At 54.9% G+C, this 26,551-nt stretch overlaps 2 protein-coding genes across 4 annotated transcripts in view; one reads left to right on the top strand and one right to left on the bottom strand.

The window, feature by feature from the left end:
• Nucleotides 1-26,546, top strand: FAM83G (family with sequence similarity 83 member G). The gene is made up of 5 exons (XM_049777011.1): nucleotides 1-551; nucleotides 14,222-14,389; nucleotides 20,851-20,975; nucleotides 21,537-22,767; nucleotides 26,064-26,546. Exons 1-5 carry the CDS (start codon nucleotides 9-11, stop codon nucleotides 26,466-26,468), a joined length of 2,472 nt encoding a protein of 823 aa, XP_049632968.1. The 5' UTR covers nucleotides 1-8; the 3' UTR covers nucleotides 26,469-26,546.
• SLC5A10 (solute carrier family 5 member 10) overlaps nucleotides 1-26,551 on the bottom strand; it is a 61,765-nt gene that overhangs the window by 24,332 nt on the left and 10,882 nt on the right. For all 3 annotated transcript variants that reach the window (XM_049776877.1, XM_049776879.1, XM_049776878.1), the window contains one exon: nucleotides 23,238-23,373. In XM_049776877.1, the coding sequence (XP_049632834.1) occupies nucleotides 23,238-23,373 (136 nt within the window). The remainder of the gene's footprint in view (nucleotides 1-23,237; nucleotides 23,374-26,551) is intronic.

Here is a 26,551-nt window from a genome sequence, read left to right as displayed (position 1 = left end):
GGCGCACCATGGCTTTCTCCCAGGTGCAGTGTCTGGACGACAGCCACGTCAACTGGCGCTCCAGCGAGGCCAAGCCCGAGTTCTTCTACAGCGAGGAGCAGCGGCTGGCGCTGGAGGCGCTGGTGGCCGACGGGCCCGACGCCTTCTACGAGGTGCTCAAGCGGGAGAAGATCAGGGACTTCCTCTCGGAGCTGGAGCTCCAGCGCATCCTGGACACCATCGAGGTGTACGACCCCGGTTCCGAGGACCCCAGAGCCCCGGGCCGCACGCGGGGGCCTGAGCAGGAAGAGGAGGAGGAGGACTGTGCGGGTGAGGAGGAGGAGGAGGCGGCCCGAGGGGGAGAAGGCGCCCCCCAGGAGGCTGAGCCCCCACCCTCGCTGGAGTACTGGCCCCAGAAGTCAGACCGCTCCATCCCTCAGCTGGACCTGGGCTGGCCCGACACCATCGCCTACCGCGGGGTGACCCGGGCCAGCGTCTACATGCAGCCGCCCATCGACGGACAGGCCCACATCAAGGAGGTGGTGCGCAAGATGATCAGCCAGGCGCAGAAGGTGAGCCCACTCAGCGCACTGTCCTGCATGCACAAGATGCTGGCCTCGGCCCCAGCAGCACCCCCTCCACACACACACACACACACACACACACACACACACACACACACACACACACACACACACACGCTGATGCTGGCCTCAGCCCCAGCAGCACCCCCCTCCACACACACACCGCAGTGTGCCCTCAGTGTCAGGGACCCCAAACCAGTCCTCTGGGGGTCTCTGGTGCTGGTGGTATCTTTGCAGAGGGAAAGGCACAGAGCCCCTGGCAGGACAGTTTGTCACCAACCAGCCAGCCTCTGTGCCTTGTTGGGGAGTTCAAAGTTCCTCAGACCTGGCGAGCAGGTTCCCCAAAAGAAGGTGCTACTCTGGGGTGGTGTGGCAGGAAGTGTGGACTTTCTCTCCCATCCGGCACCTGAGGGTGGCTGTGATTCACTGCTAAAAAGCAGAAGGCTTCCTCAGCCCTGGTGTTGATTTGTTAGGTTGAATGAGGAAGTAAAGGTCTAGACTCAGAAGGAACCCAGGTCTCTCTGAGGCTGGCCTGTGGGCCTGAGCAAGTAGGAGGGAGGCTAGCAGCCCCTGAGTCTCAGGGCTTTGCAATGACTGAAACTTTCCCAGCTGGGAGCTTCATTCCTCAAGGTGGGAGAGGACGCATCCTGAGTCTCATATAAGTTATCCCACCCAGTCCTGCTGCAGTCTTGCTTCGGGGCTGTATTCTACCTTCAGATCCCTTCCAGACCCCTGTCCAGCAGTGCAGTTTCCTTAGTGTGAGCCCCATTTCTTGACTGGTACAACGACATCTCCTGTGCAGGATGCTCACCATGATACTGAGTGGGTGCTGCGTCTCCTAGTACAAGTGCTTTTTCATGGGTTCAAGGCTTTTCCTGCCATGTTTGTTGAAGTGGCCTCGGAGCAGTGTTGAGAAGCATTCTAAAGCCTGTCCAAGCTCAGTGGAGACGAGTGAAGATTATTAGTCTGTTCTTTTGGATTGTGCACATGGTATTTCCAGAGCAGTCTTACTCTTTGGCTCTTCCTGGCCCAGAACAGGGCAGCGATTTGCACAAACCCACAACATAGATGTCAATGACCTTGCCAGCTGACAACCAGGTCTGGGGAACTCCTGGACAAAGAAATCAGAGAAGTGGGTTTGGAGCTAACAAAGTAGCCACAGCTTAGGTTTCCAGAAGAGGGCATGTCTGTCCCCAAGGGGGCTGGCTAAGTCAATAGTCTGTGACAGGGAACCTGGTTTTCCACCTGATCTCAGGCAGCTTTGGGGCTTCATGTTTCTGGTCCTGTAAAGCACTGGTGCTGAGGATAAAAGCCTTGTGGAGTCAGGTGACTAGAGTAAGGAAGAGCTGCAGGAAGAGGAGGGCCCAGGAGGAGGAAGGGGCCTCCACATTTTCAAAGGAATAGCCAGTCCACACCTACTGTGAGGTTGGGTCCTAGGGGGCACTAGCAGGTCCTGAACACACATACTCTGGCCTGTGGTCTTGGAACCCAGTCTCTTGGGGAGGAGCTGCTGGGATGATCTGTTTACTCCATTTCTACCCCCTCTTAAAAATGGGGAAACAGGGGGTCGGAAAGATAAGAATAGCAGTAGGACATTTGCCTTGCATGCAGCTGATCCAGGATAGACAGTGATTCGAATCCTGCCATCCCATATGGTCCCCTGTGCTTGCCAGGGGCAATTTTTGAGTGCAGAGCCAGGAGTAACCTCTGAGTGCTGCCGGGTTTGACCCAAAAAACAAAAGAAAAGGTGGGGGGGGAACTGAGGTTCATGCTGGTGTCAGTGTTCCTCTTCCCTGTTCCTTCCCTCCCAACCCAGATTGGCATGGGAAATACTCAAGTCTAATCTCCCCAGACAGAAAGATAGTCCAGTCCAGTGATGGAGTAGATAGGGATGCCTGGGGCTAGGCTGGAGACTCAGTGCCCTCCCCTCCAGGCCAGGGCTGGGCACCAGCCATACCATACAGTCCCTCAGTGCCGCCACCCCCAGATTTTGTCCCCACACAGAAAGTCCTACACATTTCACAGTGTCCCTTTAGGTGACTTAGCCAGGAAGAGGTTCATGTCAGATCTGAACCCTAATCTTGCTCTCTGGCAACCCCTTTCTCTCCATCTCATGGAAGGCTTCTCTGGAAGGCAGCACACCTACCGCCCATTAGCAGGGGCCTTGCTGGCCCAAATAGAAGTCTCAAGCAACAGAGGCCAAGCTTCAGCTTTCAGATGGGCACACTGAGGCATGCAGGAGGAGAGAACTTACACAGGGTGAGCCAAGCCTATGGCTTCACCACCATGTACCCAGGACCAGCAGCCGACATGCTGTGCGTGTGGACTGGCCATGGGAACAACAGCTGCTATTTGCTGAGCATCAGGCACTTGATCATCTCAGTTATCTGCTGTTTGTAGATGGAAAAACTGAGGCGGGTAGTTGAGGCCCTGCCAAGGTGACCAAGCTAGTTCTTAGGTACCTGGCAGGGTGGGGGTGTGGGCCCTTATTATCCTGAAACTCTAGGAGGGCTCCCTGGGAGGACACAGTGATGGGCAGGGCAGGGAGGGGCAGTCCTTGAGCTCCCCTGGCTCTGCTGCTCCCCAGCCTGCAAAGGTCTCTGGCGTGGGATGCGGGTGCTGATGGAGTACTTTGTTGGGCCCGCCCACCTGCCAGGAGCTCTCCCCATGAATCACTCTCAACCACCACGTCTTTCTCCCCCATTTCCCATCCTTACCTATTCTCCTTTGCCCCCCACTCCCATAGAGAAGAGAAAGGATCTCCTCACAGGCTAGGGAGAGAGGGCCTGCTGGGCAGCTGCCTGAACCAAGCACTTATCTGGCCCACCAGGGCACCTGGGCTGCAGAGCTGAGTCAGAGCTGCCCAGCCCACCACCTCCTCTTCCCGTTGGCCTGTCATCAGCATGGTAGGTGGGCCCTGGGGCAGGGAAGTGACACAGCACACTCTCAGCCTGCCTAGCTCAGCTGGGGAGTGGCTGCCTCCTTGGCAGGGTTCTCTCTGCTCCCCTCTTGTCAAAAGGCTGCCATGAATGAACAACGCAGCTAAGTGTGCTCTGCCTCCAGAGCTGAGCAACTGTACCAAGCCATAGTCTTCCCATCTAGAAAATGGGTGCAGACATGAAGTCTCTTAAAGCTTTGCTCCCGGACCCCCTGAGATAGGAGTGGTTGGGTCCTGGGCCTGCTGCCCAGCTGTGTGGCTTGCCAAGACCTCTCCCAGCCCAAGGGCTCTGGCTCTCCCCAGCTGGGAGGTCACCTATGGGCCCCACCCCCCACCCCAGGAACCAGAGATTTATCTAGGGGAAAAACCTTCTGTGGGGTTCCAACTGCATACCAGAGGCAGGCCTGTAGCATCTCGTCTGGGAGGGCCGCCTCTGGGAGGGCCGCTTCGCTCTGATGCAGCCTCAGAGGGGTGAGGCTGGGCCCGGGCAGGGAGGGAGTACCTTCCCCCCAACACCTAGGGCAGAGCTTGAGGCAGGATCCCTTCAGTGGCCTGGATGGATGAGAGAGGCCCCAAGGAAAGGGAAGTCAGAGAGGCACTGATGGGGAATTAGTGGGAAAGGTTGGATTTGCACCCAAATTCTGTCTGGCCTGTCCTGGTCTTGGGAACAGAGATGTCAAGTTTTTTGGCAAGGGGTACCCATCGGGAAGGGACTGTAACCAGGTTTCTTGATGCCTGATTAACTCACATCTTTTCTGACAGGCTCCCGCCTTCACACACTGAAGGCTGGGCCCACGGCTTGGCTCCAGGAGAATAGAAGCTGCTTAATGAAGCATTTATTAAGTGCGAGTTCCATGCCAGGTGCTGAGCGGGCACTTTACCTGCACTGCAACCCTCCTATAGTAATGCGCCATAAAGCAGGTGTGGAGGAAACCAAGGCTTGGTGAGGCTCAGATCATCGCATTGGTCAATGGTGGAGCTGTACCCCACGCCCAGGCTCTGGATGGAGACTCTGCTGAGTCCCCTTTTCCTGAGGGAAACCTGGGCTGTTCTTTCTAAGCTCTGCCTCTCTTGGAAGCCAGCCCCTAGCTCAACAAAGGACAACAGTAAGGCTTCTTGTCCCCATTCAACTCTCCTGTCCCCGCTGCCTTTCCTGTAAGCCAAGCAGGATGCGCTCATTACTCCTGGTTAGGTTGCACCAGGACAGCCTCTGTTCCTGCGGAGGCCCTGGTGTGGCTCAGAGGGGCTGCTAGCCCAAGCTCACCTAGTGGGTTCAGGGAGTTGCCTTCTGCCTGCTCCAGCAGCTCCCAGCCTATGCCCAGGGCTCTCCACAGTTGCCAGGCGGGAAGCATCTGATAACATAATCCCAGGTGCTGGCTCCCTCTTCTCCAGAGGCTTTCTCCCCAGTTACCCATTGGGCGTTTACCTCTTAATTGAGAGTTTGGGGAGAGTCAGGAGCAGCTCTGGGCATTTACATCTTAATTGAGAGTTTGGAGCTGCTTGCCAGGGAGAAGGGCCTCTGTGCCCATACCCAGGCTCCTGGAGCTCAGGCAGGTGGTTTCACAGAGCCCAGCATTGTCCCTAACCTCCACATACACACAACCCTAGAGCCAGGTCTGTGCGGGTGTCCATGGTCAAACGGTGTCTGGTGTCTTAGGTCTACCCTCAGGTTCATCCCAAGACTTGGGGGCCCTCTCCCAGGGTCAGTGAGCAGAGGGAGCAAGGGTTCAGCCTCCTAAGGGTCCCTATACACACTTGCTACATGGCCTTGGGCCTCTATTTCTTCAAGGGTGGAATAAGAATTGTACATGAGTGACAGCCATAAGTGTCCCCAATCCCCCTACATCCTTTGCTCTTAGGTACTACGTATCTCCGCCCTATGACCCTGGCAGGATTAGGGCAACTGTGAACCACCTTGGAGCATGAGGGTGCCCAGATACAGGTGCCTGTTTGGGTACTTGGCTATGGGCTGGCGGGAAAGTGGGATCTCTCAGACCCCAGGCCTGGCTCCTCCTCTGCTGTTACCACATCACCGCTAAGATAGTGGCATTACCCCCATGTCCCTCTATTTCTTCAAAGCCAACGTGCTAGCAATATCTGCTTCGAAATCCTGACAATATTTCAGTGGGGAAAAGAGCTCTGTATGGTCCTTGGCACTGGACTGGCATTTAGTAAGTGCTCCTTCTCTTCCTATCTTCCTTCTCCAGCTTCTCTCTCGGTCCACTTATGGAAGCAGTCAGGGCTGAGATGCAGTGAACACTGTCCTTGAGGAGCAGAAGCAGGGCTGTGGGATGTCCTGAGCAGATGTGAGTGCAGGCTGTCCTGGTTTGCTGTGGGGCAGTGCATGAATCCTTCACAAGCCGAACTTTCCTGCAGAATTCAGGTGCTCAGGGACCCCCCTGATCTGTCACTCTTGAGCCCAGTGAAGCTAGAGTTTTCAAGCCTTTCTAAGCTCTTCCTCCTTGGAAATCCAGCTGGTCTGGTCAGATGATGTCCCTACAGTTCTGAGCATGGAGGGCTCTAGCCCTCCGGACCAACAGGACAAGGGAGGGACTTGTGACACTGCTCACCTGATGCCCTTCTGCACACTAGTCTGCTTTCTGTCTTTGGAGCATTCCTGAGCTGTGGTGAAGAGCTGATGTCTATCTAGCTAGGGAAGGCTGGAGGCTCAGGGCCCACACCACTTGGCAGAAACCTCTGATGGGACCAACAAACATTAATTTCTTAGGTTTTTTGGGGGGAGGAGATTTGGGGTCCGCATCCAGTCATGTTCAGGGCCTACTCTCACCTCCATACTCAAGGATCCCTCCTGATGCTAGGGACTGAACCTGAGCCTCCTGCTTGTGAAATGTGCGACTGGCCCGTTGAGCTCCCTCTGGCTCCAATAACCATTTTGTTTTCCCATCAGCTGCAGCTATTGTGCACAGGAGACCTAAACTCTCTTTAATTGGCCCTAAATGAGGCTTCTGTCTTAATGTACAGAGGGCGGGGAAGGTTGTTACCAAAGCTGATGATGCCAGAAAGGAGAAACCTCAGGCCATCCAATTCCACACCCCAGGTTTCCAGGAAAAGCAACTGAGGTAGGAAAAAAAAAAAAGGAAAGGAGGAAAAGAAACTGAGGCCAAGTGTGAGCCAAGTGTGGAGTATTCTGCCATGGGCTCTCCTGGGAAGGAGTGACAGAACCAGGCAATGTCTGGTCCAGGCTTCATTTCTGGCCCCAATATGGATTCTGGAAGGTCTGTGTGGAATCGTGGTGAAATGTTCATAGGCTTGCCTGCCTGGAGCAGGGGGCTTGCCACCACTTGACTCTGAAGCCTGGGACCTGAACTCTGTGGCTCTGGAAAATGTCATCATCACCTCTTTGGCCCCTGGCAAGGGAACCTTATATGGAGATCAGTAATTGGTCTGCTTATCCAGACCCTGGCTTGTTTTTTTTGCTGCACAGACACTCCCATTCCCAGAACACCCTGGGGGGGGGTAGGACCACGATATTTCCTGGGGGACAGGTCACTGCAGCCAGACCATCCGTCAGATGGAGGAATGTGTGTCAGGAGTCAGGCTCTTTTGGCCCTTGGGAGCTTCCTCGGCACATGGGGAAGTGGCTTTTCATGCCTCATTATTCTGCCAGCACTAGGGGAGAGAACGTGGAGAAAAGGCAAACTGAAGCACTATAGCCATATTGGGGGGGGGGGGGCGGGGTAGTGCAGAACAGCTACTCTTTCTGCCTCAGGCCCCCACTGGCTACACAGCCTCAGCCACAAATCTGTGCAAGGAGATAGTCACTCCACAGCACAGGCCTGCAAGGGACTGTGCTTCAGCACTGGCATGTGTGAAAGGGCCTATTTCACTGCTTTGCGTGGTGTGAAAACAAGGTTGACCTTTTCCAGTGCAATACTTTAAAGTGTCCTCTACCTTTTTGGTGATTCTGTGGAGATGTTTGCTCCTCCCACAGTGTGCCATTCTCTGTCTCTGTGATATATATATTTTTTTTGGTTTTTGGGTCACACCCAGCAGTGCTCAGGGGTTTCTCCTGGCTCTATGGTCAGAAATCGTTCCTGGCAGGCTCAGGGGACCATATGGGATGCCGGGATTCTGCATGAAAGGCAAATGCCTTACCTCCATGCTATCTCTCCAGCCCCTGCCTGTGATTTTTTTTTTTTTTTTGGTTTTTCAGCCACACCCGTTTGATGCTCAGGGGTTACTCCTGGCTAAGTGCTCAGAAATTGCCCCTGGCTTGGGGGGACCATATGGAACGCTGGGGTATTGAACCGAGGTCCTTTCTTGGCTAGCACTTGCAAGGCAGACACCTTACCTCTAGCGCCACCTCACCGGTCCCTGCCTGTGATTTTTTTTTTTTTTTTTTTTTTGGTTTTTGGGTCACACCCGGCAGCGCCCAGGGGTTACTCCTGGCTTCATGCTCAGAAATCGCTCCTTGCAGGCTCGGGGGACCATATGGGATGCCGGGATTCGAACCGATGACCTTCTGCATGAAAGGCAAACGCCTTACCCTCCATGCTATATCTCCGGCCCCTTGCCTGTGATATTTTTAAGGTGTTCTCTTTATCATCATTTTCAAGGGACATGATTAGTGTGTTCCTTAGTGAAGTTTTCTTCATGTTTCTTCTGCTTATATTTCACTGGACTTCCCAGACTTTTGATGCTTGCTTTTCATCAAATTTGGAAATATTATGGCCATTATTTTTTTCAAGTACTTTTTTTTTTTTTTACCTCACCTCCATATCTACTTTGTTTGAGACCCGAGTTACATATATATCTGACCTTTCATGTTGATCCACAACTCATCTGCACTGCAATCTTACCATTTTTTTCTGCCCTTAATTTTGGGTAGTTTCTTTGGATGTCTTCCAAGTTTCCAAGTTCACTTATCTTTTCTTCTTTTTTTTTTTTTTTTTTTTTTTTTTTTTTTTTTTTGGCTTTTGAGCCACACCTGGCAGTGGTCAGAAATTGCTTCTGGAAGGCTTGGGAGACCCTATGGGATGCCGGGAATTGAACACAGGTGCGTTCTGGGTCAGCCTTATACAATGCAAACAACCTACCACTGTGCCATCTCTCCAGCCCCTTATCTTTTCTTCTATAGTATCTCATCTGTTCCCAGTTCCAATCAGGATTTAAAACTTTTTTCACTTCATTTAATTTTTGGGGGGGGAGGGGAGCATACCCGGCAGTGCTCAGGGGTGACTCCTGGCTGTCTGCTCAGAAATAGCTCCTGGCAGGCAGTGGGGATCATATGGGACGCCGGGATTCGAACCAACCACCTTAGGTCCTGGATTGGCTGCTTGCAAGGCAAATGCCGCTGTGCTATCTCTCCGGTACCCATTTAATTTTATTATTGTATCTCTCATGTTGAATTGTTTTACCTCTTAAGATTTATTCTGCTATTTGTTTATGTTTCTAAATAACTTTTTCAACATATACTATACAATTATAATTATTTTGATATTTCTCTGTCATTTCTAATATATTTCAGTTCTGACTTGGTTTGGGTAGATATTTTTTCCTCCTAACTATCATTTTCCTATTGCTTTTTTATGTCTAGTTTTTGATTAGATATTGAGTATCCAGTGGCATGCTGCATTTTGTTTCTGTTTGTTACTTTAAAATGTTATGGAGCATAGTCCTGGAATCAGTGAAACTGTTTATTAACAGCCAGATGCCTTTAAGTCTTGCTATTAAGCTTTATTAGATTAAATCAGAAAGACTAGTTTAGGGAGAGAGTTGGAAAACTATGGCCCAAATCTGGCCTCCTATCTGCTTTGGTTCATAATGGTGCAGAGACACCCATTGTTTCTGTGCTGTCAAGGCTAGTTCTGTGCCATTGAGCAGAGTTGGGTAGTTGTGTTAGAAACCTCATGGTCTGCACAGCCTTTTGCAGAAAAAGTTAATCTGCTCCAGAGACCTGGACTCCTCTGTGCTTAGGCAGCATCTTTCTGAGGCTGGGTACCTGTAGGCCCTACTCTGGAGCTCTTGGCTAAATGATTCTTGATCCTGTGTGAGCATCTGACCTGCCTCCTGTGGCTCCTTCCCAGGAGACTGGTTCTCCCTCAGATCTGTGGTTTCTTCAGTGTGTGCTATTGGGGTAGCAGGAGCTGAGCTTTGAGAGACACTCTCTGCAGGACTTTGATTTGGCTCTGAGTGAACTGTGTCTTTTTGACACAGGGAAGGGAACCTGCCAGACACCTCCAGAGTCCTCCTCCTTTTGCCGTGGCTTAGAGGAAGCTGTGCAATCCTGCACTGGCCTCCCATAGTCTCCCTTCTCAAGACTTGACACATCTGCTGTGCTTGCCTGTTGTCATGGCTTTATAGACTTTGCCCAGATCTTGATCGCTAAGACAGGAGGCTGGGTAATAGGCTCAGTGAGCTTGTTATTGTCTAAAGTGGAAGTTGAATTTGAGTTCTTAACGGCCACTTCCACACCTTGTGGGATGGCCTGCATGGTTCTCCTCCACCACAAGCTGCCCTGGTCAGATGAGGAAGACAGGCTAGTAGATCAGGACTCTGGTGGGGATCAGGGATCAGCTGCATCTGCTATGTGCTGAGCATAGGCTCTCAGGTCCTGGCCTGGCCCTGCATTCATGCACCTTACTCCCTGCAGCCCTGTGGGCTAGGCTATCTAAGGGATGGGAAGTGGGAAACAAGGGTACTTGCCCAAGTCACACTACTTTCCCTGACAGTCTAGAGTGTGACTCTCATTGGTATTTGGGTGGGCATCAGCACCCTGGAGGGAAAAGCCTAGGGTGGAGACTCAATCCTCCTAGGACTCGTTTACACACCTGTCCACAGTCACTGACCTCCCAGCCCCGGAATTGTGAGGGGTATCTGTCCCCCTGTTGCTCAAGAGCACTTTAGGGGAGGAACATACCTCCCTGAGGTATCTCCAGGATCTCTCTGGCCTAGAAGGTCTCTCTCAGGGCTTAGGGAGATGGTGTACTACCCGGGTGCTGCTGTGCCCTCTCCAGCATCATTACAGTGGGGTAGTCTCATGTCCATTGTAGCCTAGCCATGCCAGAAACATCAGAGCAATGAATGCACTCAGGGTCCCAAATGGTAGTCCCAAGTGGTGATGGGAAGAACTAAAATCCAAGAAGAGCATGTGGCTGAGAGGGCAGCAGGTGAGAGCCTGCAGGGTAGGTTTCTGGAGAGACCCTATCCCTGGCTACCTCTCCAGCATGTACTTTCTCCTTGAACTTCCATAATAGTTCTGTTCTACTCTCTCACCCCTAGGAATACTTCTGCTCTGGACATAAGGTGCCCAAAGACCAGCTGTGGGGAGTCCCAGCAGGTAGTCTCAGTGGTAGCCAGAGCTTCATCTCCCAACCTTGGACACAGTGAGCTGCTGCAGTGAGCCCAGGTCCTGTTGGACCTTGAGATGATGTAGAAAGCCAGCAACCTCTCTGCAGGGCTAACCTTTGGTGTCATATGCATTCTCCTCACTTTTCAGATAAGGAGACTGAGGTACAGGAGGGGAATCTCTCTGTATCCCATCCTCATTTACACAGCTGCTGGGACCCCAGGACGAGGGGAGCAGGTTGTGCAGACTCCTGCCCTGCCACCAGCACCAGAAGTAGCTCTCACAGGGCTATGCGCTGTGTGTCTTGAGTGACAAACCACCAATCTACACCTATGGACCAGAGGTGGGGTTCACTCCACTGTAGTTCAAAAGATGCCCCCTCACCTGGCTCAGTCCTCCTCACTGGCTGCCTGGGTGATGGAAGCATGGTGGCCTGGCCTCCATGGTCTCTGTACAAGAAACCTATGTCCACACTACCCAAGCTTGCCTTCTCCCGTCTCTGGGTTAGAGTAGCCATATCTCCCATACTGGAGCTGGATGTCACCTGTTCCCAAGGTACTTCGAGAATTCTGAAAGTGGGTGCAGATGGTATAAGAGTACAGTTGAGACCCAAGAGCAATCCCAACTACAAAGGTGAGATAGTCAGACCCGGGGTGGAGGGAAAGGGCAGCAGCTTTAGAGCCCACTCCAGGAGAGTGGCTGGGAGAAGGTATGTGGGGGAAACCCTGGTTCAAGAATACTATTAGGGGGTCGTTCCCAGTACTATGTGCACAGAGCAGAAAGGCCATGACTAACTGAGAGTACAATAGATATGGCAATTGCCTTGCATGTGTCCTACCTAGATTGGATCCCTGGTACCCCATATTGTTTCCCAAGCTTGCCTCAGGGAATGATACCTGAGCACTACTGAGTGTGGCCCAAAGAAAAATTTTAAAAAGAAAAGAGACCCCAGAGGCTCTGGGCATAGGGCAAGTCCCCTCTATGAACATTAGCTGGTACCTGCCTTTAGCCCTCCTTGGCTGCCCCCCACGCCCCGCCCTGAGCTTGGCATCTGGAAGAACCAGCCTGGGTCCATGCACAGGGCTCATTGAGCAGAGGGTGTCAAGACCCCAGCGGATCTAGCCCAGCTGCCTATAACACTTGAGTCAGACCCTGCCTGGAAGGGGAACTTGGGAGATGATGCATGCCCCACTGGGGCTTATCCTGGAACCAGGCCCAGGAGACCCCACTGAGGGCTGGGGAGAGGTGGTGGTCTGTGCCCTTTTCAGGGTGGCACTCGAGGCTGTGGTGGCAGGAGCCACTTACTGGAGGGAATCCTGGGAATGGAAGAGATTTAGGGCTGCAGTGCCTGGCTGGTGCTAGAGCTCACGTAGAACACATGCCTCACAGGTTCAGTCCCTGACAGTGAAAATAATAACAGAATGAAGCAGAGCTTTAGATCCTGGGAGAGGAAGTCTCTGACACGTGTCACCACCAGTGAACTCCAACACAGTAGGGAGCCCTCCCAGCTCCAACACTTTCTCATCTCTCTCCTCTTTTCCCCCCTTACCAAGCACCTCCTGGTTTTCCTGGTCTCTCGATACCCCTCACTGACCCTGGCTTAAAAGAAGAGCACCCTAAACTGATGTTTCCCCACCTCCCCCAGCATACAGCGATCTCCACTCCTGCACCTGCACCCGCCACCTGATCTGAAATCATCTGCCAAGACACAGGCTGAGCAGTGCCCCTGGAGGCACCTCTCTGCACCTATGGGATCAGTGAGAACAGGGCCGCATGGAGAGTGTGTCCAGGGCCGGTCAGGGAGGTGCCAGGTGGGCCTACAAAGGCAGCAGGGCTGTGCAGACACGTCCTAGGCAAGCCCTAGCTGAGCTGCTTCCCACCTTCAAGTCTGGATCCCAATGAGAGGAGCCTGCCTGCCGCCCTCATGAAGGGTGGGAATTCTCCCGCCTGACTGTCCCCAGCTTGCTGTGTGGCCCAGAAGAGATCTCTTGACTTGCTTCTCTCCCAGAGGTTCTCAGACTGAGAAGGGTTGTGACACTGCTTCGGAGGAGGCTGGTGAAGCTCAGAGGTGCCTGGCTCTGGGTTCACACAATCCCATTGTTGCCCTATAGATCAGGAGGAGGGCAAGACTGAGCTCCTCTGAGCCCAGGCACCACAGACCACCCCAAGGCTCTAGCTTCTTTGTCCAGATTTTCCCTGCACGTCTTTCCCTCCTCCAGCCTTACTGTCAAGCTTAGGGTGCATCACTGCTTCCATAGGCTGGGCAGGGGCTGGGGCATAGACTCATCAGCTCTAGGTGCCCCCTTTTCCAAGAAGACCAGAAGTTTGGAGGCCAGCTGAATGGGGATCCATGTGGGTCAGCTGATAGGAAGGTCACAGCTTACTTTGCGCTGCTGGGATGAGCTCTTTCTAGAGCAGACAGGAGGCTGCTCACAGCAACCTGGAACATGGAGAGGTGCCATGAAGAGAATCACAAAGTTGCTGCCTCCCAGCACTGTTCACACATCCAGAGATGCAGGTGGCCTATGGGTCTGGAAACACAGCCTGGGAACAAACTGTTTCCCAGCCCCAGCAGCACTGCGCCCCTCTTTGTAGCTCCTGGAATGCAGGCTGCCCCTCTAGTGGAACGAACTACTCTCCTCTGAACCTCCAACCCTCAGGACTCACTCCCTCTCTCCTCAGTGTTGTCTCTGCCTTCTGCCTTCTTTAGTGTTTTCTTTGTGATCTCCCTGCTTCCCTTCCTCTTACTGCTGCTGCTGCTATGACCAAGGGTGGCACACACGGGATGCACAGTTTGTGGGGAGTTGCACACTGGTTGTAGTCCCTGCACACATTGATTGAGGTCTGTTGGAGGTGGCACACTTGGATGTAGAGCTGCAATGTCCACAGACAGCATCACCACTAGGCAAATGCTGGCACATGGACAGGTAAAGGGGATGGAATTTGTGGCTTCAACACTGTGGGGCTAGTGTTCTATGTGGCTACTGAGCCACGTATCCAGCATTTCTCATCCACCCAGGCCTAAGGCTCTGTTTCCTGAGGGAAAACATCAGGAATATCTTTCAAAAGATGTATTTTTGTTTTGTCTTTGGGCCACACCTGGCATTGCTTGAGGTTTACTCCTGACACTGAGCTCAGGGATCACTCCTGGCAGGCTCAGGAGGACCATATAAGATACCAGGAATTGAATCCAGATTGGCCACATAAAGGGCAAACACCCTACCCACTGTACTTTCACTCTGGTGCCATCCATCTGAATTTTGCTGCCTTGAAGTAAAGCCAAAAACCAGAAAGACTGTCAGCCCCACACTTTCTGCTTCCAGTCCTGAGGTGGCATGAATGAGCACCTCCAGCAGGTGGGGGCAAGGGAGGTGCCCCATGACACTGATCTCCTGGTCTCCCTGCTCCTAGGTGATAGCTGTGGTCATGGACATGTTCACCGATGTGGATATCTTCAAGGACCTGCTGGATGCCGGCTTCAAGAGGAAGGTGGCTGTTTACATCATCGTGGACGAAAGCAATGTCAAGTACTTCCTGCACATGTGCGAGCGGGCCCGCATGCACCTGGGGCACCTAAAGGTGAGCCAGCTGGCCATTCATCCGGTCATCCCCAAACATGGCCGTCATCTGCCTTCGGGGTGGCACCCTATGCAGGGCACATAGAGTTCAGTATTCCTGGAGCTGCCTGCCAAAGGGTCACCTGATGGCTATTTGAATGCCCCAGGGTATAGGACGCTCACCACCTTCAGCAGTCAGATACTGTAAACATTGATTACCAGCCTACTGGCCTTATTCCAGAATTCATACCACAGCATGTCACGTCTGTCGCACATCTCAGAGAGAAGGTGCTCACCACCCTGCCCCCGGCAGCTCACATATGCTCTGGGAGCTCTTGATCCCAGGAATTCCTTCCTGGGGTTAAGCCAAGCTCTGTCCCCATATAAAGTCCACCCATTGGTTGTAGGATCTGGGTCCAACACAGGATGCTCCCTCAGGCTGAGGTCACAGAACACTTTCCTGGTCAGGACAAGGCTCAGAAAGCTGGAACTTATTTTTATGCAGAAGCCCCAGGTGGGACTCTTACTCCCTTACTGGGCCTTAATGAGCACCCCTGGGTTGAACCCTGAGCACCTCCAGGCATGTCCCTAAAACAGTAAGAGCAAAGGAAATGAAACCCTCCTGGGCAACGTTGGAGGAGTAAGAGTGGGGCCAAAAGCCTGCTGGGGCAGCAGAGAGGGGCTTCTCTGCTGTGTTCTCGAATCCCTGGTTCCTTCTGCCCAGGCAGAGACGCTTGACTTAGCACCTCCAACCATGCTCACCCTGCCCAGGTGTAGCACCTTCTTCCATCATGGGCAGGGCCCATGTGCAATTGTGCCCTCACAGTTACTTTAGCCCCACTCACACCCAAGGGGATCAGCAGCCGTCGGGTCCATCTCACAGGTGAGGCAAGTGGAGACTGTTGCCCAAGTCACAGTGTATTAGTTGAAGGTCCAGACAGTGGAGTCCATCCTACAGGAACACCAGAACGAACTTGGGTTTCAGGCCTGTGAGGCCCGCAAAACCCTACAACCAGAGGCGTTGCCACCTGCTTAATGAGGGGCTTGCCCAGCCTATAATTTGTCAACCTTTGTCAGGTGTGGTCCCCCCACCTCAGCCAGGTCCTTTCAAGTGGGCGTGAGCCCTGATGGCAGCGAGTCTGTGGTCGGCAGGGGCATTTTTATGTGGTCTCGCTGGCAGGTTGACCCCAAGCCCCACGCTCACCTGCCGCACTGCCCACCATGTAATTAGCACTGAGAATCGACTCCTGGAGACAGCTCACTTCAGAGGTCTGGGCTAGGGGCAGACACCTCCTGCAATGGGCCAAAAGCAGCCTCAGCCTGTGCCCTGCCCACCAAGGCTCAGGGCTCACTCGAAGGAGAGCCAGTGGTGCCTGTGGTGTGTCTGCCCTGTGCTCAGTGGGGTATCTGCACCCATCACTCAGCCTTCTACATTCCTGGGTGCAGAAGTAGGGAGGCCAGCAGGGAGTTTGTGTACCCTGGGCTGAGCTCCAGCGTCCTCCTTCCTACCTGCCCCCATGGGAATCTGAGGTCTTTTTTTAGTGGGCAAGTAAGTGCCAGAGATGTAGCACAGAGGGATAGGTAGGACAGAGCTGAGCCCATGACTAGAGCTCCCTCCCTTCAAAGCAGGCCCCTGCGTGCCCCCTCTACTCATTGCTGTTGCTGGTGTAGTTGGGGGCCTCAGAATTCCCTGCAGCTGCAATGCTTGCCATGCCAGAGGTCCCGAGGCCTCTGGATGAGGCCCCATATGAGATACGGTCACAGAGCTGAACTACACTGCCCAGAGTTTCCTGTCAAGTTATGAAGTCAGTCTGATGAGAACTGTGTGTGGACAAGGTGGCCTCAACCCCTTGGGGCTCAGTGTTCCTGGTCAAGGCTGTACTTGTTCGTGGCCAGCACAGCTGGCCAGTTCATGCCTGGTGCCATGGAGCTGTGGCACAGACCTGCCTCATACTCATAATGATGCCTCACAGGGTTGTCTGAGGCTTCAAGGGGAGGGACAGGGCTGTAAAAGTGCTCTGAGAGCTATGCAGTTCTGAGAGATCTTAAACTTCAGCCCTGTGGGCAGGGGAGGGAAAGGCCCGGAGGTTTGACTCCTCTCAGCTCTTAAACACCTGGAGCTGTAGAAAGGTGTTTCCCTAAAGGTCCTGCTTTGCTGTGGGTGCCAGTGGACTAGGCCCCTCTGCCAGGGAATCTTGACCCTGGCCTTGTCTTCACCTTTGAGCCTTCCCATCTTCCCCCTCAGCTGGGCAGGCAGCCAGAGGTTTCTGCAGGCCCAGCCCTGGCCAAGTGTGTCACCATGTCGAGGGCCTGCCTTTGCAGCCCACCTCCCTGCCCGCAGGCATGCCGGGCCCTAGCCTGTCGAAGCCTTCCTCTGCTGGGAAGCCCTGGGCCTGCTCAGCCTGCATCGACCTGCCCTCCCCTTCTGCCAGCCCAGGGACAGGTGGATTGGGGGTCCTCTCTGTGATGAGGTGGTATTGGGCACCTGTCCAGGGCCAATGCCAGTAGCCAGAGTGGAGCCGCAACCCTGCTAACCGCTGTGATTTTCCAGGCACAACCTCCAGGCCCCAGTCTCTGTGTCTGAGGGTGGTGGTGCTGGCATGTGTAGGGGAGTCTCTGGGAGCCACACAGGGCAGAGCAGGGAATGCATCTGTCTTGCCACTGGTGTGTTCGGCTTTTTCCTGACCATTTGCACACACTGCCGTCTTCCAGGCAGCACTGACCTCACCCCACCCTGCCCCTCCTGACCTGAGCCCCCACCAGCGATGCTATGGTTTTGGCTGGCATTGCTCCTGCTGCCAGGGGAGAGAGGACAGGCCGTGGCAAGAAGGGCCACGCATCTACACTGCCCTAGTGTGCTCCCAGCCACACCTGAGCACGCTGGCCTCATCTGGTCCTAGACAGCCCTTGAAAGTGGGGAGGGACACCCCTTATGGCAACAAGTAGAGAGGACATGGCCTTCTCGCCATTGGGACCACAGCCAGTGCCACATAACTAGCCACATTTGGGGGTGGGGGTGGTACTGGTACTGAGTGCCGAAGAAAACCTGTGGCCAGCAAGAACCAGGATGGGCCTCCAGGCTCCTAGCTTAGGACAAGATCTGGGCTGTGAGGTGACTTTGTGCAGCCAAACTGGAAAAACCAGCAGCCACCAGGGCAAAGGCTAGACCCACTAATGAACAGAGACCAGCCAGGAGGCCACAGGCAGGTGCTGGGCAACTCACTGACTTGGCCCATGCAGGCCAGCCTGGCTCTCCTCGGGGCCAGCTCCCAGCCTGGTCCACCTGCTCTGATATGGACCCAGCATCTGGGCAGTATCTTCACCAGAAAAAGCAGGTGGGTGGCAGTGCTGTAGCTCCACTCCAGCTTCTGGCACTGTATCTGGTCACAAAGAAGACCCCACCCCCACCCCCATCCACCTGTACCCGGGGTCTGCCTCATGTGGGATGTTGGCTGCATCTGAAGACATCTTTTGGTTTGTCTTTTGGGGCCACCCTAGTGGTACCCAGGGGCTTTACCCAGCTCTGTACTCGATATTAGTCTTGGCAATGCTTAGGGGAACCAGCAGTGCTGGAGATCGAACCTGGGCCTCCTGCAGTTAAGAAGTGTCCTCTCGGGCCCGGAGAGATAGCACAGCGGCGTTTGCCTTGCAAGCAGCTGATTGAGGACCAAAGGTGGTTGGTTCGAATCCCGGTGTCCCATATGGTCCCCCGTGCCTGCCAGGAGCTATTTCTGAGCAGACAGTCAGGAGTAACCCCTGAGCACTGCCGGGTGTGGCCCAAAAACAAAACAAAAAAAAGAAGTGTCCTCTCCTCCCTGAGAACTGCTTAGTGGTTGTGTGGGGAGCTCTGCACTGCAGTATTGACAGCAGGTGGCTGTCAATACCCAGACAGGCCGAGGGACCCTCACCAACAGGAGTATCAGTTATGCAGAGGCAGTAGGGGCCCTCAGACAAGGTTTTGGAACTGCCAAGTCTGTTCCCCCAAAGTTAGTTCACAAAGGTCCTTTTCTATCAGCCAGTTGCCTAGAGGTGAGCATTGCCCATTCCACCTGAGCCCCAGAGACCAGGGAGAGCTGAGCGCCCCACCCACAGAGACACAAGGTGCAGGACCGGGCACTGCAGTTTTGCGCAGTCCCTTCCCTTGCCCACCCACCCTGGCCAAAGACTGTCAGGGTGGGAGCCAGTGAGGAATTGCCACCAGGCCTTCCTGGTGGGAGCCAGTGAGGAATTGCCACCAGGCCTTCCTGGTGGGAGCCAGTGAGGAATTGCCACCAGGCCTTCCTGGGGTTCTCCACGAGCTATCACTGCCTCCTGTCACTTATAACACAACAGACAAGCTGGCAGGTCCCAGGACATGCTAGGGCGCCCTCTGGGGCCAGTCTGCACCAGTGCTGCCTCCTGCTGCCTGTGCTGTCTGCTGGGGGAGTAGTGAGTCTTAGAGACAATGCGGCGTTGTGGGATCCACCTTTGCTCACCCGAGTCCTGACTCCGGAGACATTACCTCATCTGAGTCAGGCACATGGGGTGGGGCCCACCCAGGAACAAATAGGCAGGGGAGGGGGGTGACACGAGCCCCTACCTGCTGCTGCGCCTCAGCTCCAGGCCAGCCTCTAACATGCAAGCTGGGATGTGAATACCCAGAGCACCCGGAGACTCCCTGGGAGCCCCTCAGCCACCCAGAGCAACCAGAGGACAAGTCAGTCTTCAGAGTCAGGGAGGCACTGTGCCCTCCCTCAGAGCAGTGCTGAGGGCAGACACAGGTAGCTAGCTATTCCAGGCTGATGAGGGCCTGTGGCTTTAGCCCGCAGTGCTGGGCCTGGAGCCCACAGGAGCCACAGAGTTAGGCTGTGGTTAGGCACAGGTGACAGGCTGGCCTTGCACCGCCCCCGGGATCTTTGTTCTGACTTCTGGTCCTCCAGCATGCTCCATGTTGGGTACAAAGTCACGAGCCGTAATTGTCCTGGGCCAGGGGCCAGCTTCCTGCTGAACTGGCTGTGGGCAGGCCAGTGCCTGGAGAGCTAGGCAGCCAGCCCCCAGAGCAGAGGCTTATCGGCCTTCTGGGCTGGGCCCCACCACAAGATGAGATTATTTATCTCATGACTGGGTGTGTGTCCACAGAGACCTACCCTCAACAGCTTTGAATTTTGGCCTGGGGTTGCTCCCCACCAAGTGGGGGTCCAGAAGAGAAAGCTTTAGCACCCACACACTTTTTCTCCCTGTTCTTTGCTTCAGGCCCACCTCCCTCAGTCATAGCTGCCTGCCCCATCCTTCTGTGCCTCTTGCTCTGTTTACTTCCTGTACCCGCCCCCAGGTGCCAGAACCCCAGACCCGCACAGCCCAGCCCTCCTGTGCTCTGCCCTTGCCCAGCCCCTGCCACCCAGGCAGAGCCGGTGGAAGCCTGTACCATCTTGCATCAGCTCCTGCCAGCCGCCCTGCAGCGCCTTCGCCCACCCTCCTCACCCAAAGCTCTCCCGCTCTGGTCTCATTTGTGCCAGGCCTTTGTATTCTCAGCCGGGAACGCCTCAGCCCCTTCCTATTGTGACCCACACTTCCTTGTCTTTCTTGCATGCATCCCGGATGTGGCTTTCCTAAGAACCTTCCACAGTTGTGCGCAGCTGGGAGCTAGAAGCTCTTTCTCCCCCGCCGCCCTCACTTGCAGCAGGAAACCTTGTCCCACAGGGAGTCATTACAGGTGTCAGAACCGGGTATAGAGTCAGTGCTGCCTCTCCCAAGAATGAGGCTCCCTCAGAACTGCCGCCATGGTGCTGCCGAGACTAGGGCTGTCTGAGCAGCCTTGCTGTAGCCACATCAGACAGGATGACACCTGACCCACACTTCCTGAGTCAAACCCTCAAGGGTACCCCAACAATGCACACGGACCTAAGGTCCTAAGGCTCTACCTTGGAGCCCCTCAACTCTGCCTCCCTACCACCTTTCACCCAGCCTCCCCAGAGCCAGAACCTCCCCTTAGAAGAGGGAGGGGAGTAGACCCATGGAGAGGGGAGAGCCCCACTCCCTTCTCTGGGCCTGTAGTCCACTTCCTGAGGTGTCTGTTCCTTCTGCAGCCCCAATAAGGGGGAGGTGGGGATGTACAGGCCCACAGGAAGAGAGAATCTGCTGTGGCTCTGCCTCCAGGACAGAGTGAGGAGATCAGCTGGGCACACCCAGGGGATCCCAGATCCCTCTGCAGAGCCTCAGCCAATGCGACCTCTCCCCATCCTCTTATGTGGATCCACACAGCCTTTCTCCTGCTGGAGCTCCGAGTGGTCAGTGCCAGACGGGCCTGTGGTGAGCAGCAGACACTGGACCCCGCATCCTGCTCCTTGCCTTCCTCCAGCCCCACACCCTGCCTTGGGTTCTGTGCTCCCTGCACACATCAGCACTTTCTCCTTTCCTCACTGGCACCCCAGATCTCTCCCTGCTGAGCCCTGTCATGTGGTCACTGCTATGCTTGTGTAATTGTGTGCTCTGTCCTTGTCACAGAACCTCAGGGTACGGAGCAGTGGGGGAACTGAGTTCTTCACTCGGTCGGCCACCAAGTTCAAGGGCACCCTGGCCCAGAAGTTCATGTTTGTGGATGGAGACCGGGCCATCTGCGGCTCCTACAGGTGATTTCAGCTCTCTGGGGGCACATGGGTCAGCTGTCTCTAGTTCCCAGTTCATTTCTGCCTTTAATCCTGCCCCTGACACCCTGGTTATTCTGGTTCTTTGGTCCCTGGACTTGTGAGACCTGAGGAGTGGGACACACCCGTGTTCCTGTGCAGGCAGGGGAATGCTTTGGTCTGCAGATACTGTTGCCAGCCTGGAGGAGTGTGGGGGCTGGTCCAGCACTCAGAACCCACTGTCCTGGGAGATGGGTGGACTGAGCAAGCAGGCGACAGCAGGCCCATTCTGGTGCCCAGAACACCTAGGAGGGGCTCCAGGTCTGGGAAACCTCAGGGGTCCCCAAGGGACCTCATGGGAGCTTGTGCCGTGCCACTGACACGGGGAATCCCCCAGGATCCCCCACCTGGGTCTGACCCTATGGCTGTGTCCTGTCTATCCTAACCCCTCCCAGGGCCCTGGAGCCAGTGTAGCCTTGAGCTACAGGGCCTCGTAGCCCCCCGTGGATGCATGCAGCCGCACCCCAACTGCAAGTGCTGATTTAGCTGCCCTCCCTTGTGTTCCAGCTTCACGTGGTCAGCTGCAAGGACGGACCGGAATGTTATCTCAGTGCTGTCCGGTCAGGTGGTAGAGATGTTCGATCGGCAGTTCCAGGAGCTCTACCTCATGTCGCATGGTGTCAGCCTCAAGGGTGTCCCCATGGAAAAGGAGCCCGAGCCCGAACCCATCGTGCTGCCTTCCGTAGTCCCAATGGTACCCTCAGGTACCGTGGCCAAAAAGCTGGTCAACCCCAAGTATGCTCTGGTCAAGGCCAAAAGTGCCGACGAAATTGCCAAGTCATCCTCTGAGAAGCAGGAGGTCAAGAGACCCCCAGTGCTGGCCGAGCGTCCAGGAGATCTGCTGGAACCGCCCACACTAATCCACCCAGGGCTGCTCAACCTAGAACGCGCCAACATGTTCGAATATCTACCCACATGGGTGGAGCCCGACCCAGAGCCCGGCAGTGACATCCTGGGCTACATCAACATCATTGACCCCAACATCTGGAACCCTCAGCCCAGCCAGATGAACCGCATCAAGATCAGGGACTCATCCCAGAATGGCACCCAGCTGTGGAAGCAGAACCGGGACAGTGGCCCCAGCCCTGTGCCCAGTGCCCCCCAGGATGGGGTCCCAGCTGAGAACGGCCTTCCCCAGGGTGACCCTGAGCCAAAGACCCCCATACCCAAGCCCCGGACAGTCCCTGTGGCAGACGTGCTGGTCCAGGACAGCAGCAATGCTGGCTGGGCCCTGGAAAGTCCGGAAGACAAGGTATCCCAGAATGGAACAGACCACGGGTCACCCCTGTCAGCAGGCCCCAGCCATGCCCCCCTCCAGCGGCAGCTGTCTATGACCCAGGAAAACCCTAGCAGTGGGGGGGACGTGGTCCCTAATGGACTGGATGGGGAGGAGGAGGAGGAAGACGACGATTATGTGACCCTCAGTGACCAGGACAGCCTCTCGGGCAGTTCCAGCCTTGGTCCTGGCCCACGGCGGCCCTCACTGGCCTCCTCTTCCGTGTCCGACGAGTATTTTGAGGTGAGGGATAGCGCAGGCCCACCCCGGCGGCGCCACTCAGAACAGGTAGCCAATGGGCCCGCCCACCTGGCCCGCCGACAGCTCAGTGCCCCCCACATGACCCGAGGAACCTTTGGCGGGCCCCTAGGTGGCTCCCCGTGGGCCCAGGGCCAAGAGCAAGATGAGACGAGCACTTCGAGGAGGATGCGGACCCCACGCTCTGCCTACAAGGAATCACAGGTGTGTGGGGAGATCCTGGGAGCCCCTCCCCCAGAGCTGCCATCTACTGGCCGCCTTGACTGCAGCTCGAGAACTTTTCTTGTTAGAAACTAAGGGGCAGGGCAGAAAGAGTAAGTACCACCCAGAGCCATGTGTCTGTCCTCCCAAAGGCCACACAGCTACTAGCCGGAGCTGAAAGGGAGACACTTAGCAGCCACACTTGCAGTTGGCCCTGTCCACTCTCAAGCTGCCCATAGGATGTCATGGTACACAAAGACACCCCTTTACACACCCAAATCACATAGTACTAAGTTTTCTTTGTCCCGACCTTCTGCCAGGCCATCTTCAGATCAGCCCTTTTGAGGCCCTGGGCCCATCTATCACCCATTCCTCCCAGACTGGGAAAAGATTCCTTCATCTGCCAGGGTTCCCCTGTACCCTCGGCAAGCAAAAAATCCAGGATACCCTGCTTGGTGCCTGGCACCTCCTACCTGGGAACAGCACACGGCTGATCATTCCTGGCATGATGATCAAGCCCATGGGCAGCATCTTGAGGTAGCTGGCCAGGATGGAGCCTGCCTTGGCATGGTTCAGGTCCCGGGCTGACAGTGACCGCTGCACAATTACCTGGGACAGGAGCAGGAAGTGAGTTCTGGCTCCCTGCAGGGCCTTTTAAGACAAGGTTTCTCTCTGATGTGCCCAAAGCCCACTAAGGCACATGACCCCAAGCCTGACCCCACTGGCCTTCATCACCCTAATGCCAAGGCATCCCCCTCGGGGAGGTCATGGCTGGATGATACCCTCTCACCCCAAGCTCCTGGGCACTCATAAGAATGTCTGTGCCATGTTGTGTCTAGCCACTGAGGGCAGGGAAAGCTCTCATATCTCATGGAGGATGCTCAGAGCCAGTGAGACTGATCCTTACCATGCTGCAGGGCAAAAGGTGAAAGGGGTTTGTAAATCTGGTTTGTAATTAATTTATTTCAGATTGGTGGTCACACCTGGCAGTGCTCAGAGAGTATACCTCCTGACTGCTTAGGGGTTACTCCCAGCAGTGCTCAGGACTCCTGAATGCAGAGCATGTATCTAGTACCTTGTATTATCTCCCCAGCTCCATGAGTCTGCTTTTTTCGTTTGTTTTTATTTTGGAGCCACACCCAGCAGTACTCAGGTGTTATTCCTGGCTTTTTGCTCAGGAATCACTCACTCCTGGCAGGCTTGGGGGACCATATGGGATGCTGGAGATCAAACCTATGTCAGCCGCATTCAAAGCAAATGCCCTACCCACTGTGCTATTGCTCCAGCCCACCATGAGACTGTTTTTTATTTAAAAAAAAAAAAAGTTTGCTTTATCAAGTTGTAATTCATGCTGGGAGGTAAGTCAACAAAAGAGCACATGCCCTGCATATGCAAGGCACTTGTTCAAGTCTCAAAAAACAAAATATACTCATTTTCATTCCTCCTGCTTCCTGGCATCTGATAACAACCTCTGTCCCCCAAAATAAAGTAATGCTTGCATTGCACCCACTTATAGAATTCATTGAGTTTAGTATATTTAGAGTGATGCAGCTTGTATGTTTGGAATAAACATGAATTACATTTTTCTTGACTGATCCATGCCACCTGCAGTTCGGAAGTAGAAATTATCTGTGATTTTAAGTTCCATTTTCAAACCGGCTAGTCTAATGTTACCTACCAACATTTCCTTCTGGGGAGACTGTCTGGTGGAACATGGATGGAGTTTTTGAGGTACAGGACAAGCTGGTTTTAATCCTGCTTCTCTGCCAGCCTCAGCGTTTGGGACAAGTCCTGACCTCTGCAGGCCACAGCTTTCCTGTCCAGGGCAAGTGGGTAGATGAGATGCCCTATAGCCCTTTTCTCATGTTCTGCAATCTCAGAGCTGGACCACAAGCCTCAGGAGAGAAGCAGTTTGCCCCAAAGCTTATACATGCTAATCCACAAATGCAGACAGCCCGAGGCATAGAGAAACATAACTGCCCATTTGACAGGTGGAAGAGCTGAGGCCCAGGTCCTCATACTGGCACCTCCCCTATGGTATTGGGGGCTACTGTCTTCCTCGGCCTCACCTGGCCTCACCCCTTCACCCCTAGAACCACTGTGTCCTGGTCTGCAAATCAGCTGCAATCATTGCCCCCACCCAGCGGTGTTGCCGGGACTTGGGGGTTCTCTGTACAGTCACTCCTGACATTTCCCTGGATGCTGGACTTCTGAAGGGTGTGGCCTCAGCGACCACCACAGCACAATTCTGGGCCTCACCTGCCTATTCCGTAGAGCAGGGACACCTTTCTGGGGTGAAACAAGGTCATGGGCACCATGTGCAGCAGACACTTGAATGGGGCTTGCTTTGATGGAGGCAGCCCTGGTAGCAGAGGGGCACCCCAGGGGGCAAGGCCCTGGGGGCTTCTGAGTGAGGCCCTGCCTGTGGTGCTAACAAGGATAGTCTGAGGCAAGGCCCGGATGAAGCCTGAGCCAAGTCCTGTCTGCTGGGCCTTCTTCTGCCACTGGTGGGCCCTGACCGTGTCTCCACGGAAGGAAGCAAGAGCCCAGCATCTTGTGCTGATACACAGCTGGCACCAGTCTGACAATGGCACTGTGGAGGCTGCCCTCCACAGTCCCCAGTGGCTGGCGAGGGGTACAGCAGAGCCTTAAGGCCAAGCACCCACGGCAGGCGGGTCTCAGTGCACTGGAGCAAGGCCTAAGCACTGGGTGCCTCTGACTCACTGGGCTTTCATGGGAAACTCTCTTGAATGGTGACCCACCCTGGACGCTAGTCATGCCAGGCTCTTGCTGAGGAGGGAGGGAAAGAGGGGTGCCCAGAGTGCAAGAAACAGACTCCGCCCTGCTGTTCAGTCAAGCTGATGCCTGATGCCCGAACTCCTTCCCCACAGGGTACACCACTTGGGGCCCTCGGGTTCCTGTCTGTGAAAGGAGCTACAGGTTGCCTTCCCTGAGATGTGGACAGTCCTCAGGCCCCACCATAGAACTACCTGGAACTACTCACAAAGCGGCCATGGCTGTCTGGGGCCCCCAAGGAACCCTGATTAGGGCAGTGGGAGCTGACTCAGGCCTATTCTCAGCCCGACTCTGGCTGGCCCTATTTACATATGCTTGAAGCTGGGGCAGGGGTGGTAAAGAGAAGAGGAAGACTTACTGTGACAGTGAGGTTGGGTTATTTTCCCGTGGTTCACAGGGGAACTGAGGCTCAATGCAGTAAGACAGTCTGGGGTGGGGGGAGCCTGGTGGGCAGGAGCAGCCCCCAGTATCCGAGCTCACCAACTCTCACCCTCTCTCCACAGGGCCAGCAACTTCGTCAGTACGGAATATCTGCCTCGGGGACCCGTGATAAAGAGGGATTCCCACGACCGCTCAGGACCCCAGGAACCCCACGGTTCCGTCCCGCTGCTGACCGCGCCCAGGGCTCTGTCAGGAAAATGGGTCCAACCCTGGCAGGTCCCCCGCACTGGCCAGCCAAGGGTAGCCCCATGTCCCGCACACTACAGGATCCAGGGAGCCCACGGCCAGCCCGCAGTGCCAACCCCCTGGCTGACGGCCAGACCCCTGACAGGCACCCGAGTCCTTTTGGAATCCCATTCTCCAAACTGTCCCAGTCGAAGCACTTGAAGGCCAGGACAGGTGGTGGCCAGTGGGCCTCTGATTCCAAGAGGAGGACCCCAGCCCCCAGGGACCCCAAGGACCCCTAGCAGCCTGTCCCCAGCCTCCTTCCTATATCCCCAAACAGCTGTTCTCAGTGGGGCTGCCCGGAACCTCCAGGACCCAGCCTGGG

Source organism: Suncus etruscus, chromosome 7 (genome assembly GCF_024139225.1).
Source record: "Suncus etruscus isolate mSunEtr1 chromosome 7, mSunEtr1.pri.cur, whole genome shotgun sequence".
Lineage (NCBI taxonomy): Eukaryota > Metazoa > Chordata > Mammalia > Eulipotyphla > Soricidae > Suncus > Suncus etruscus.
This window is presented reverse-complemented; position numbering and strand designations above follow the sequence as displayed.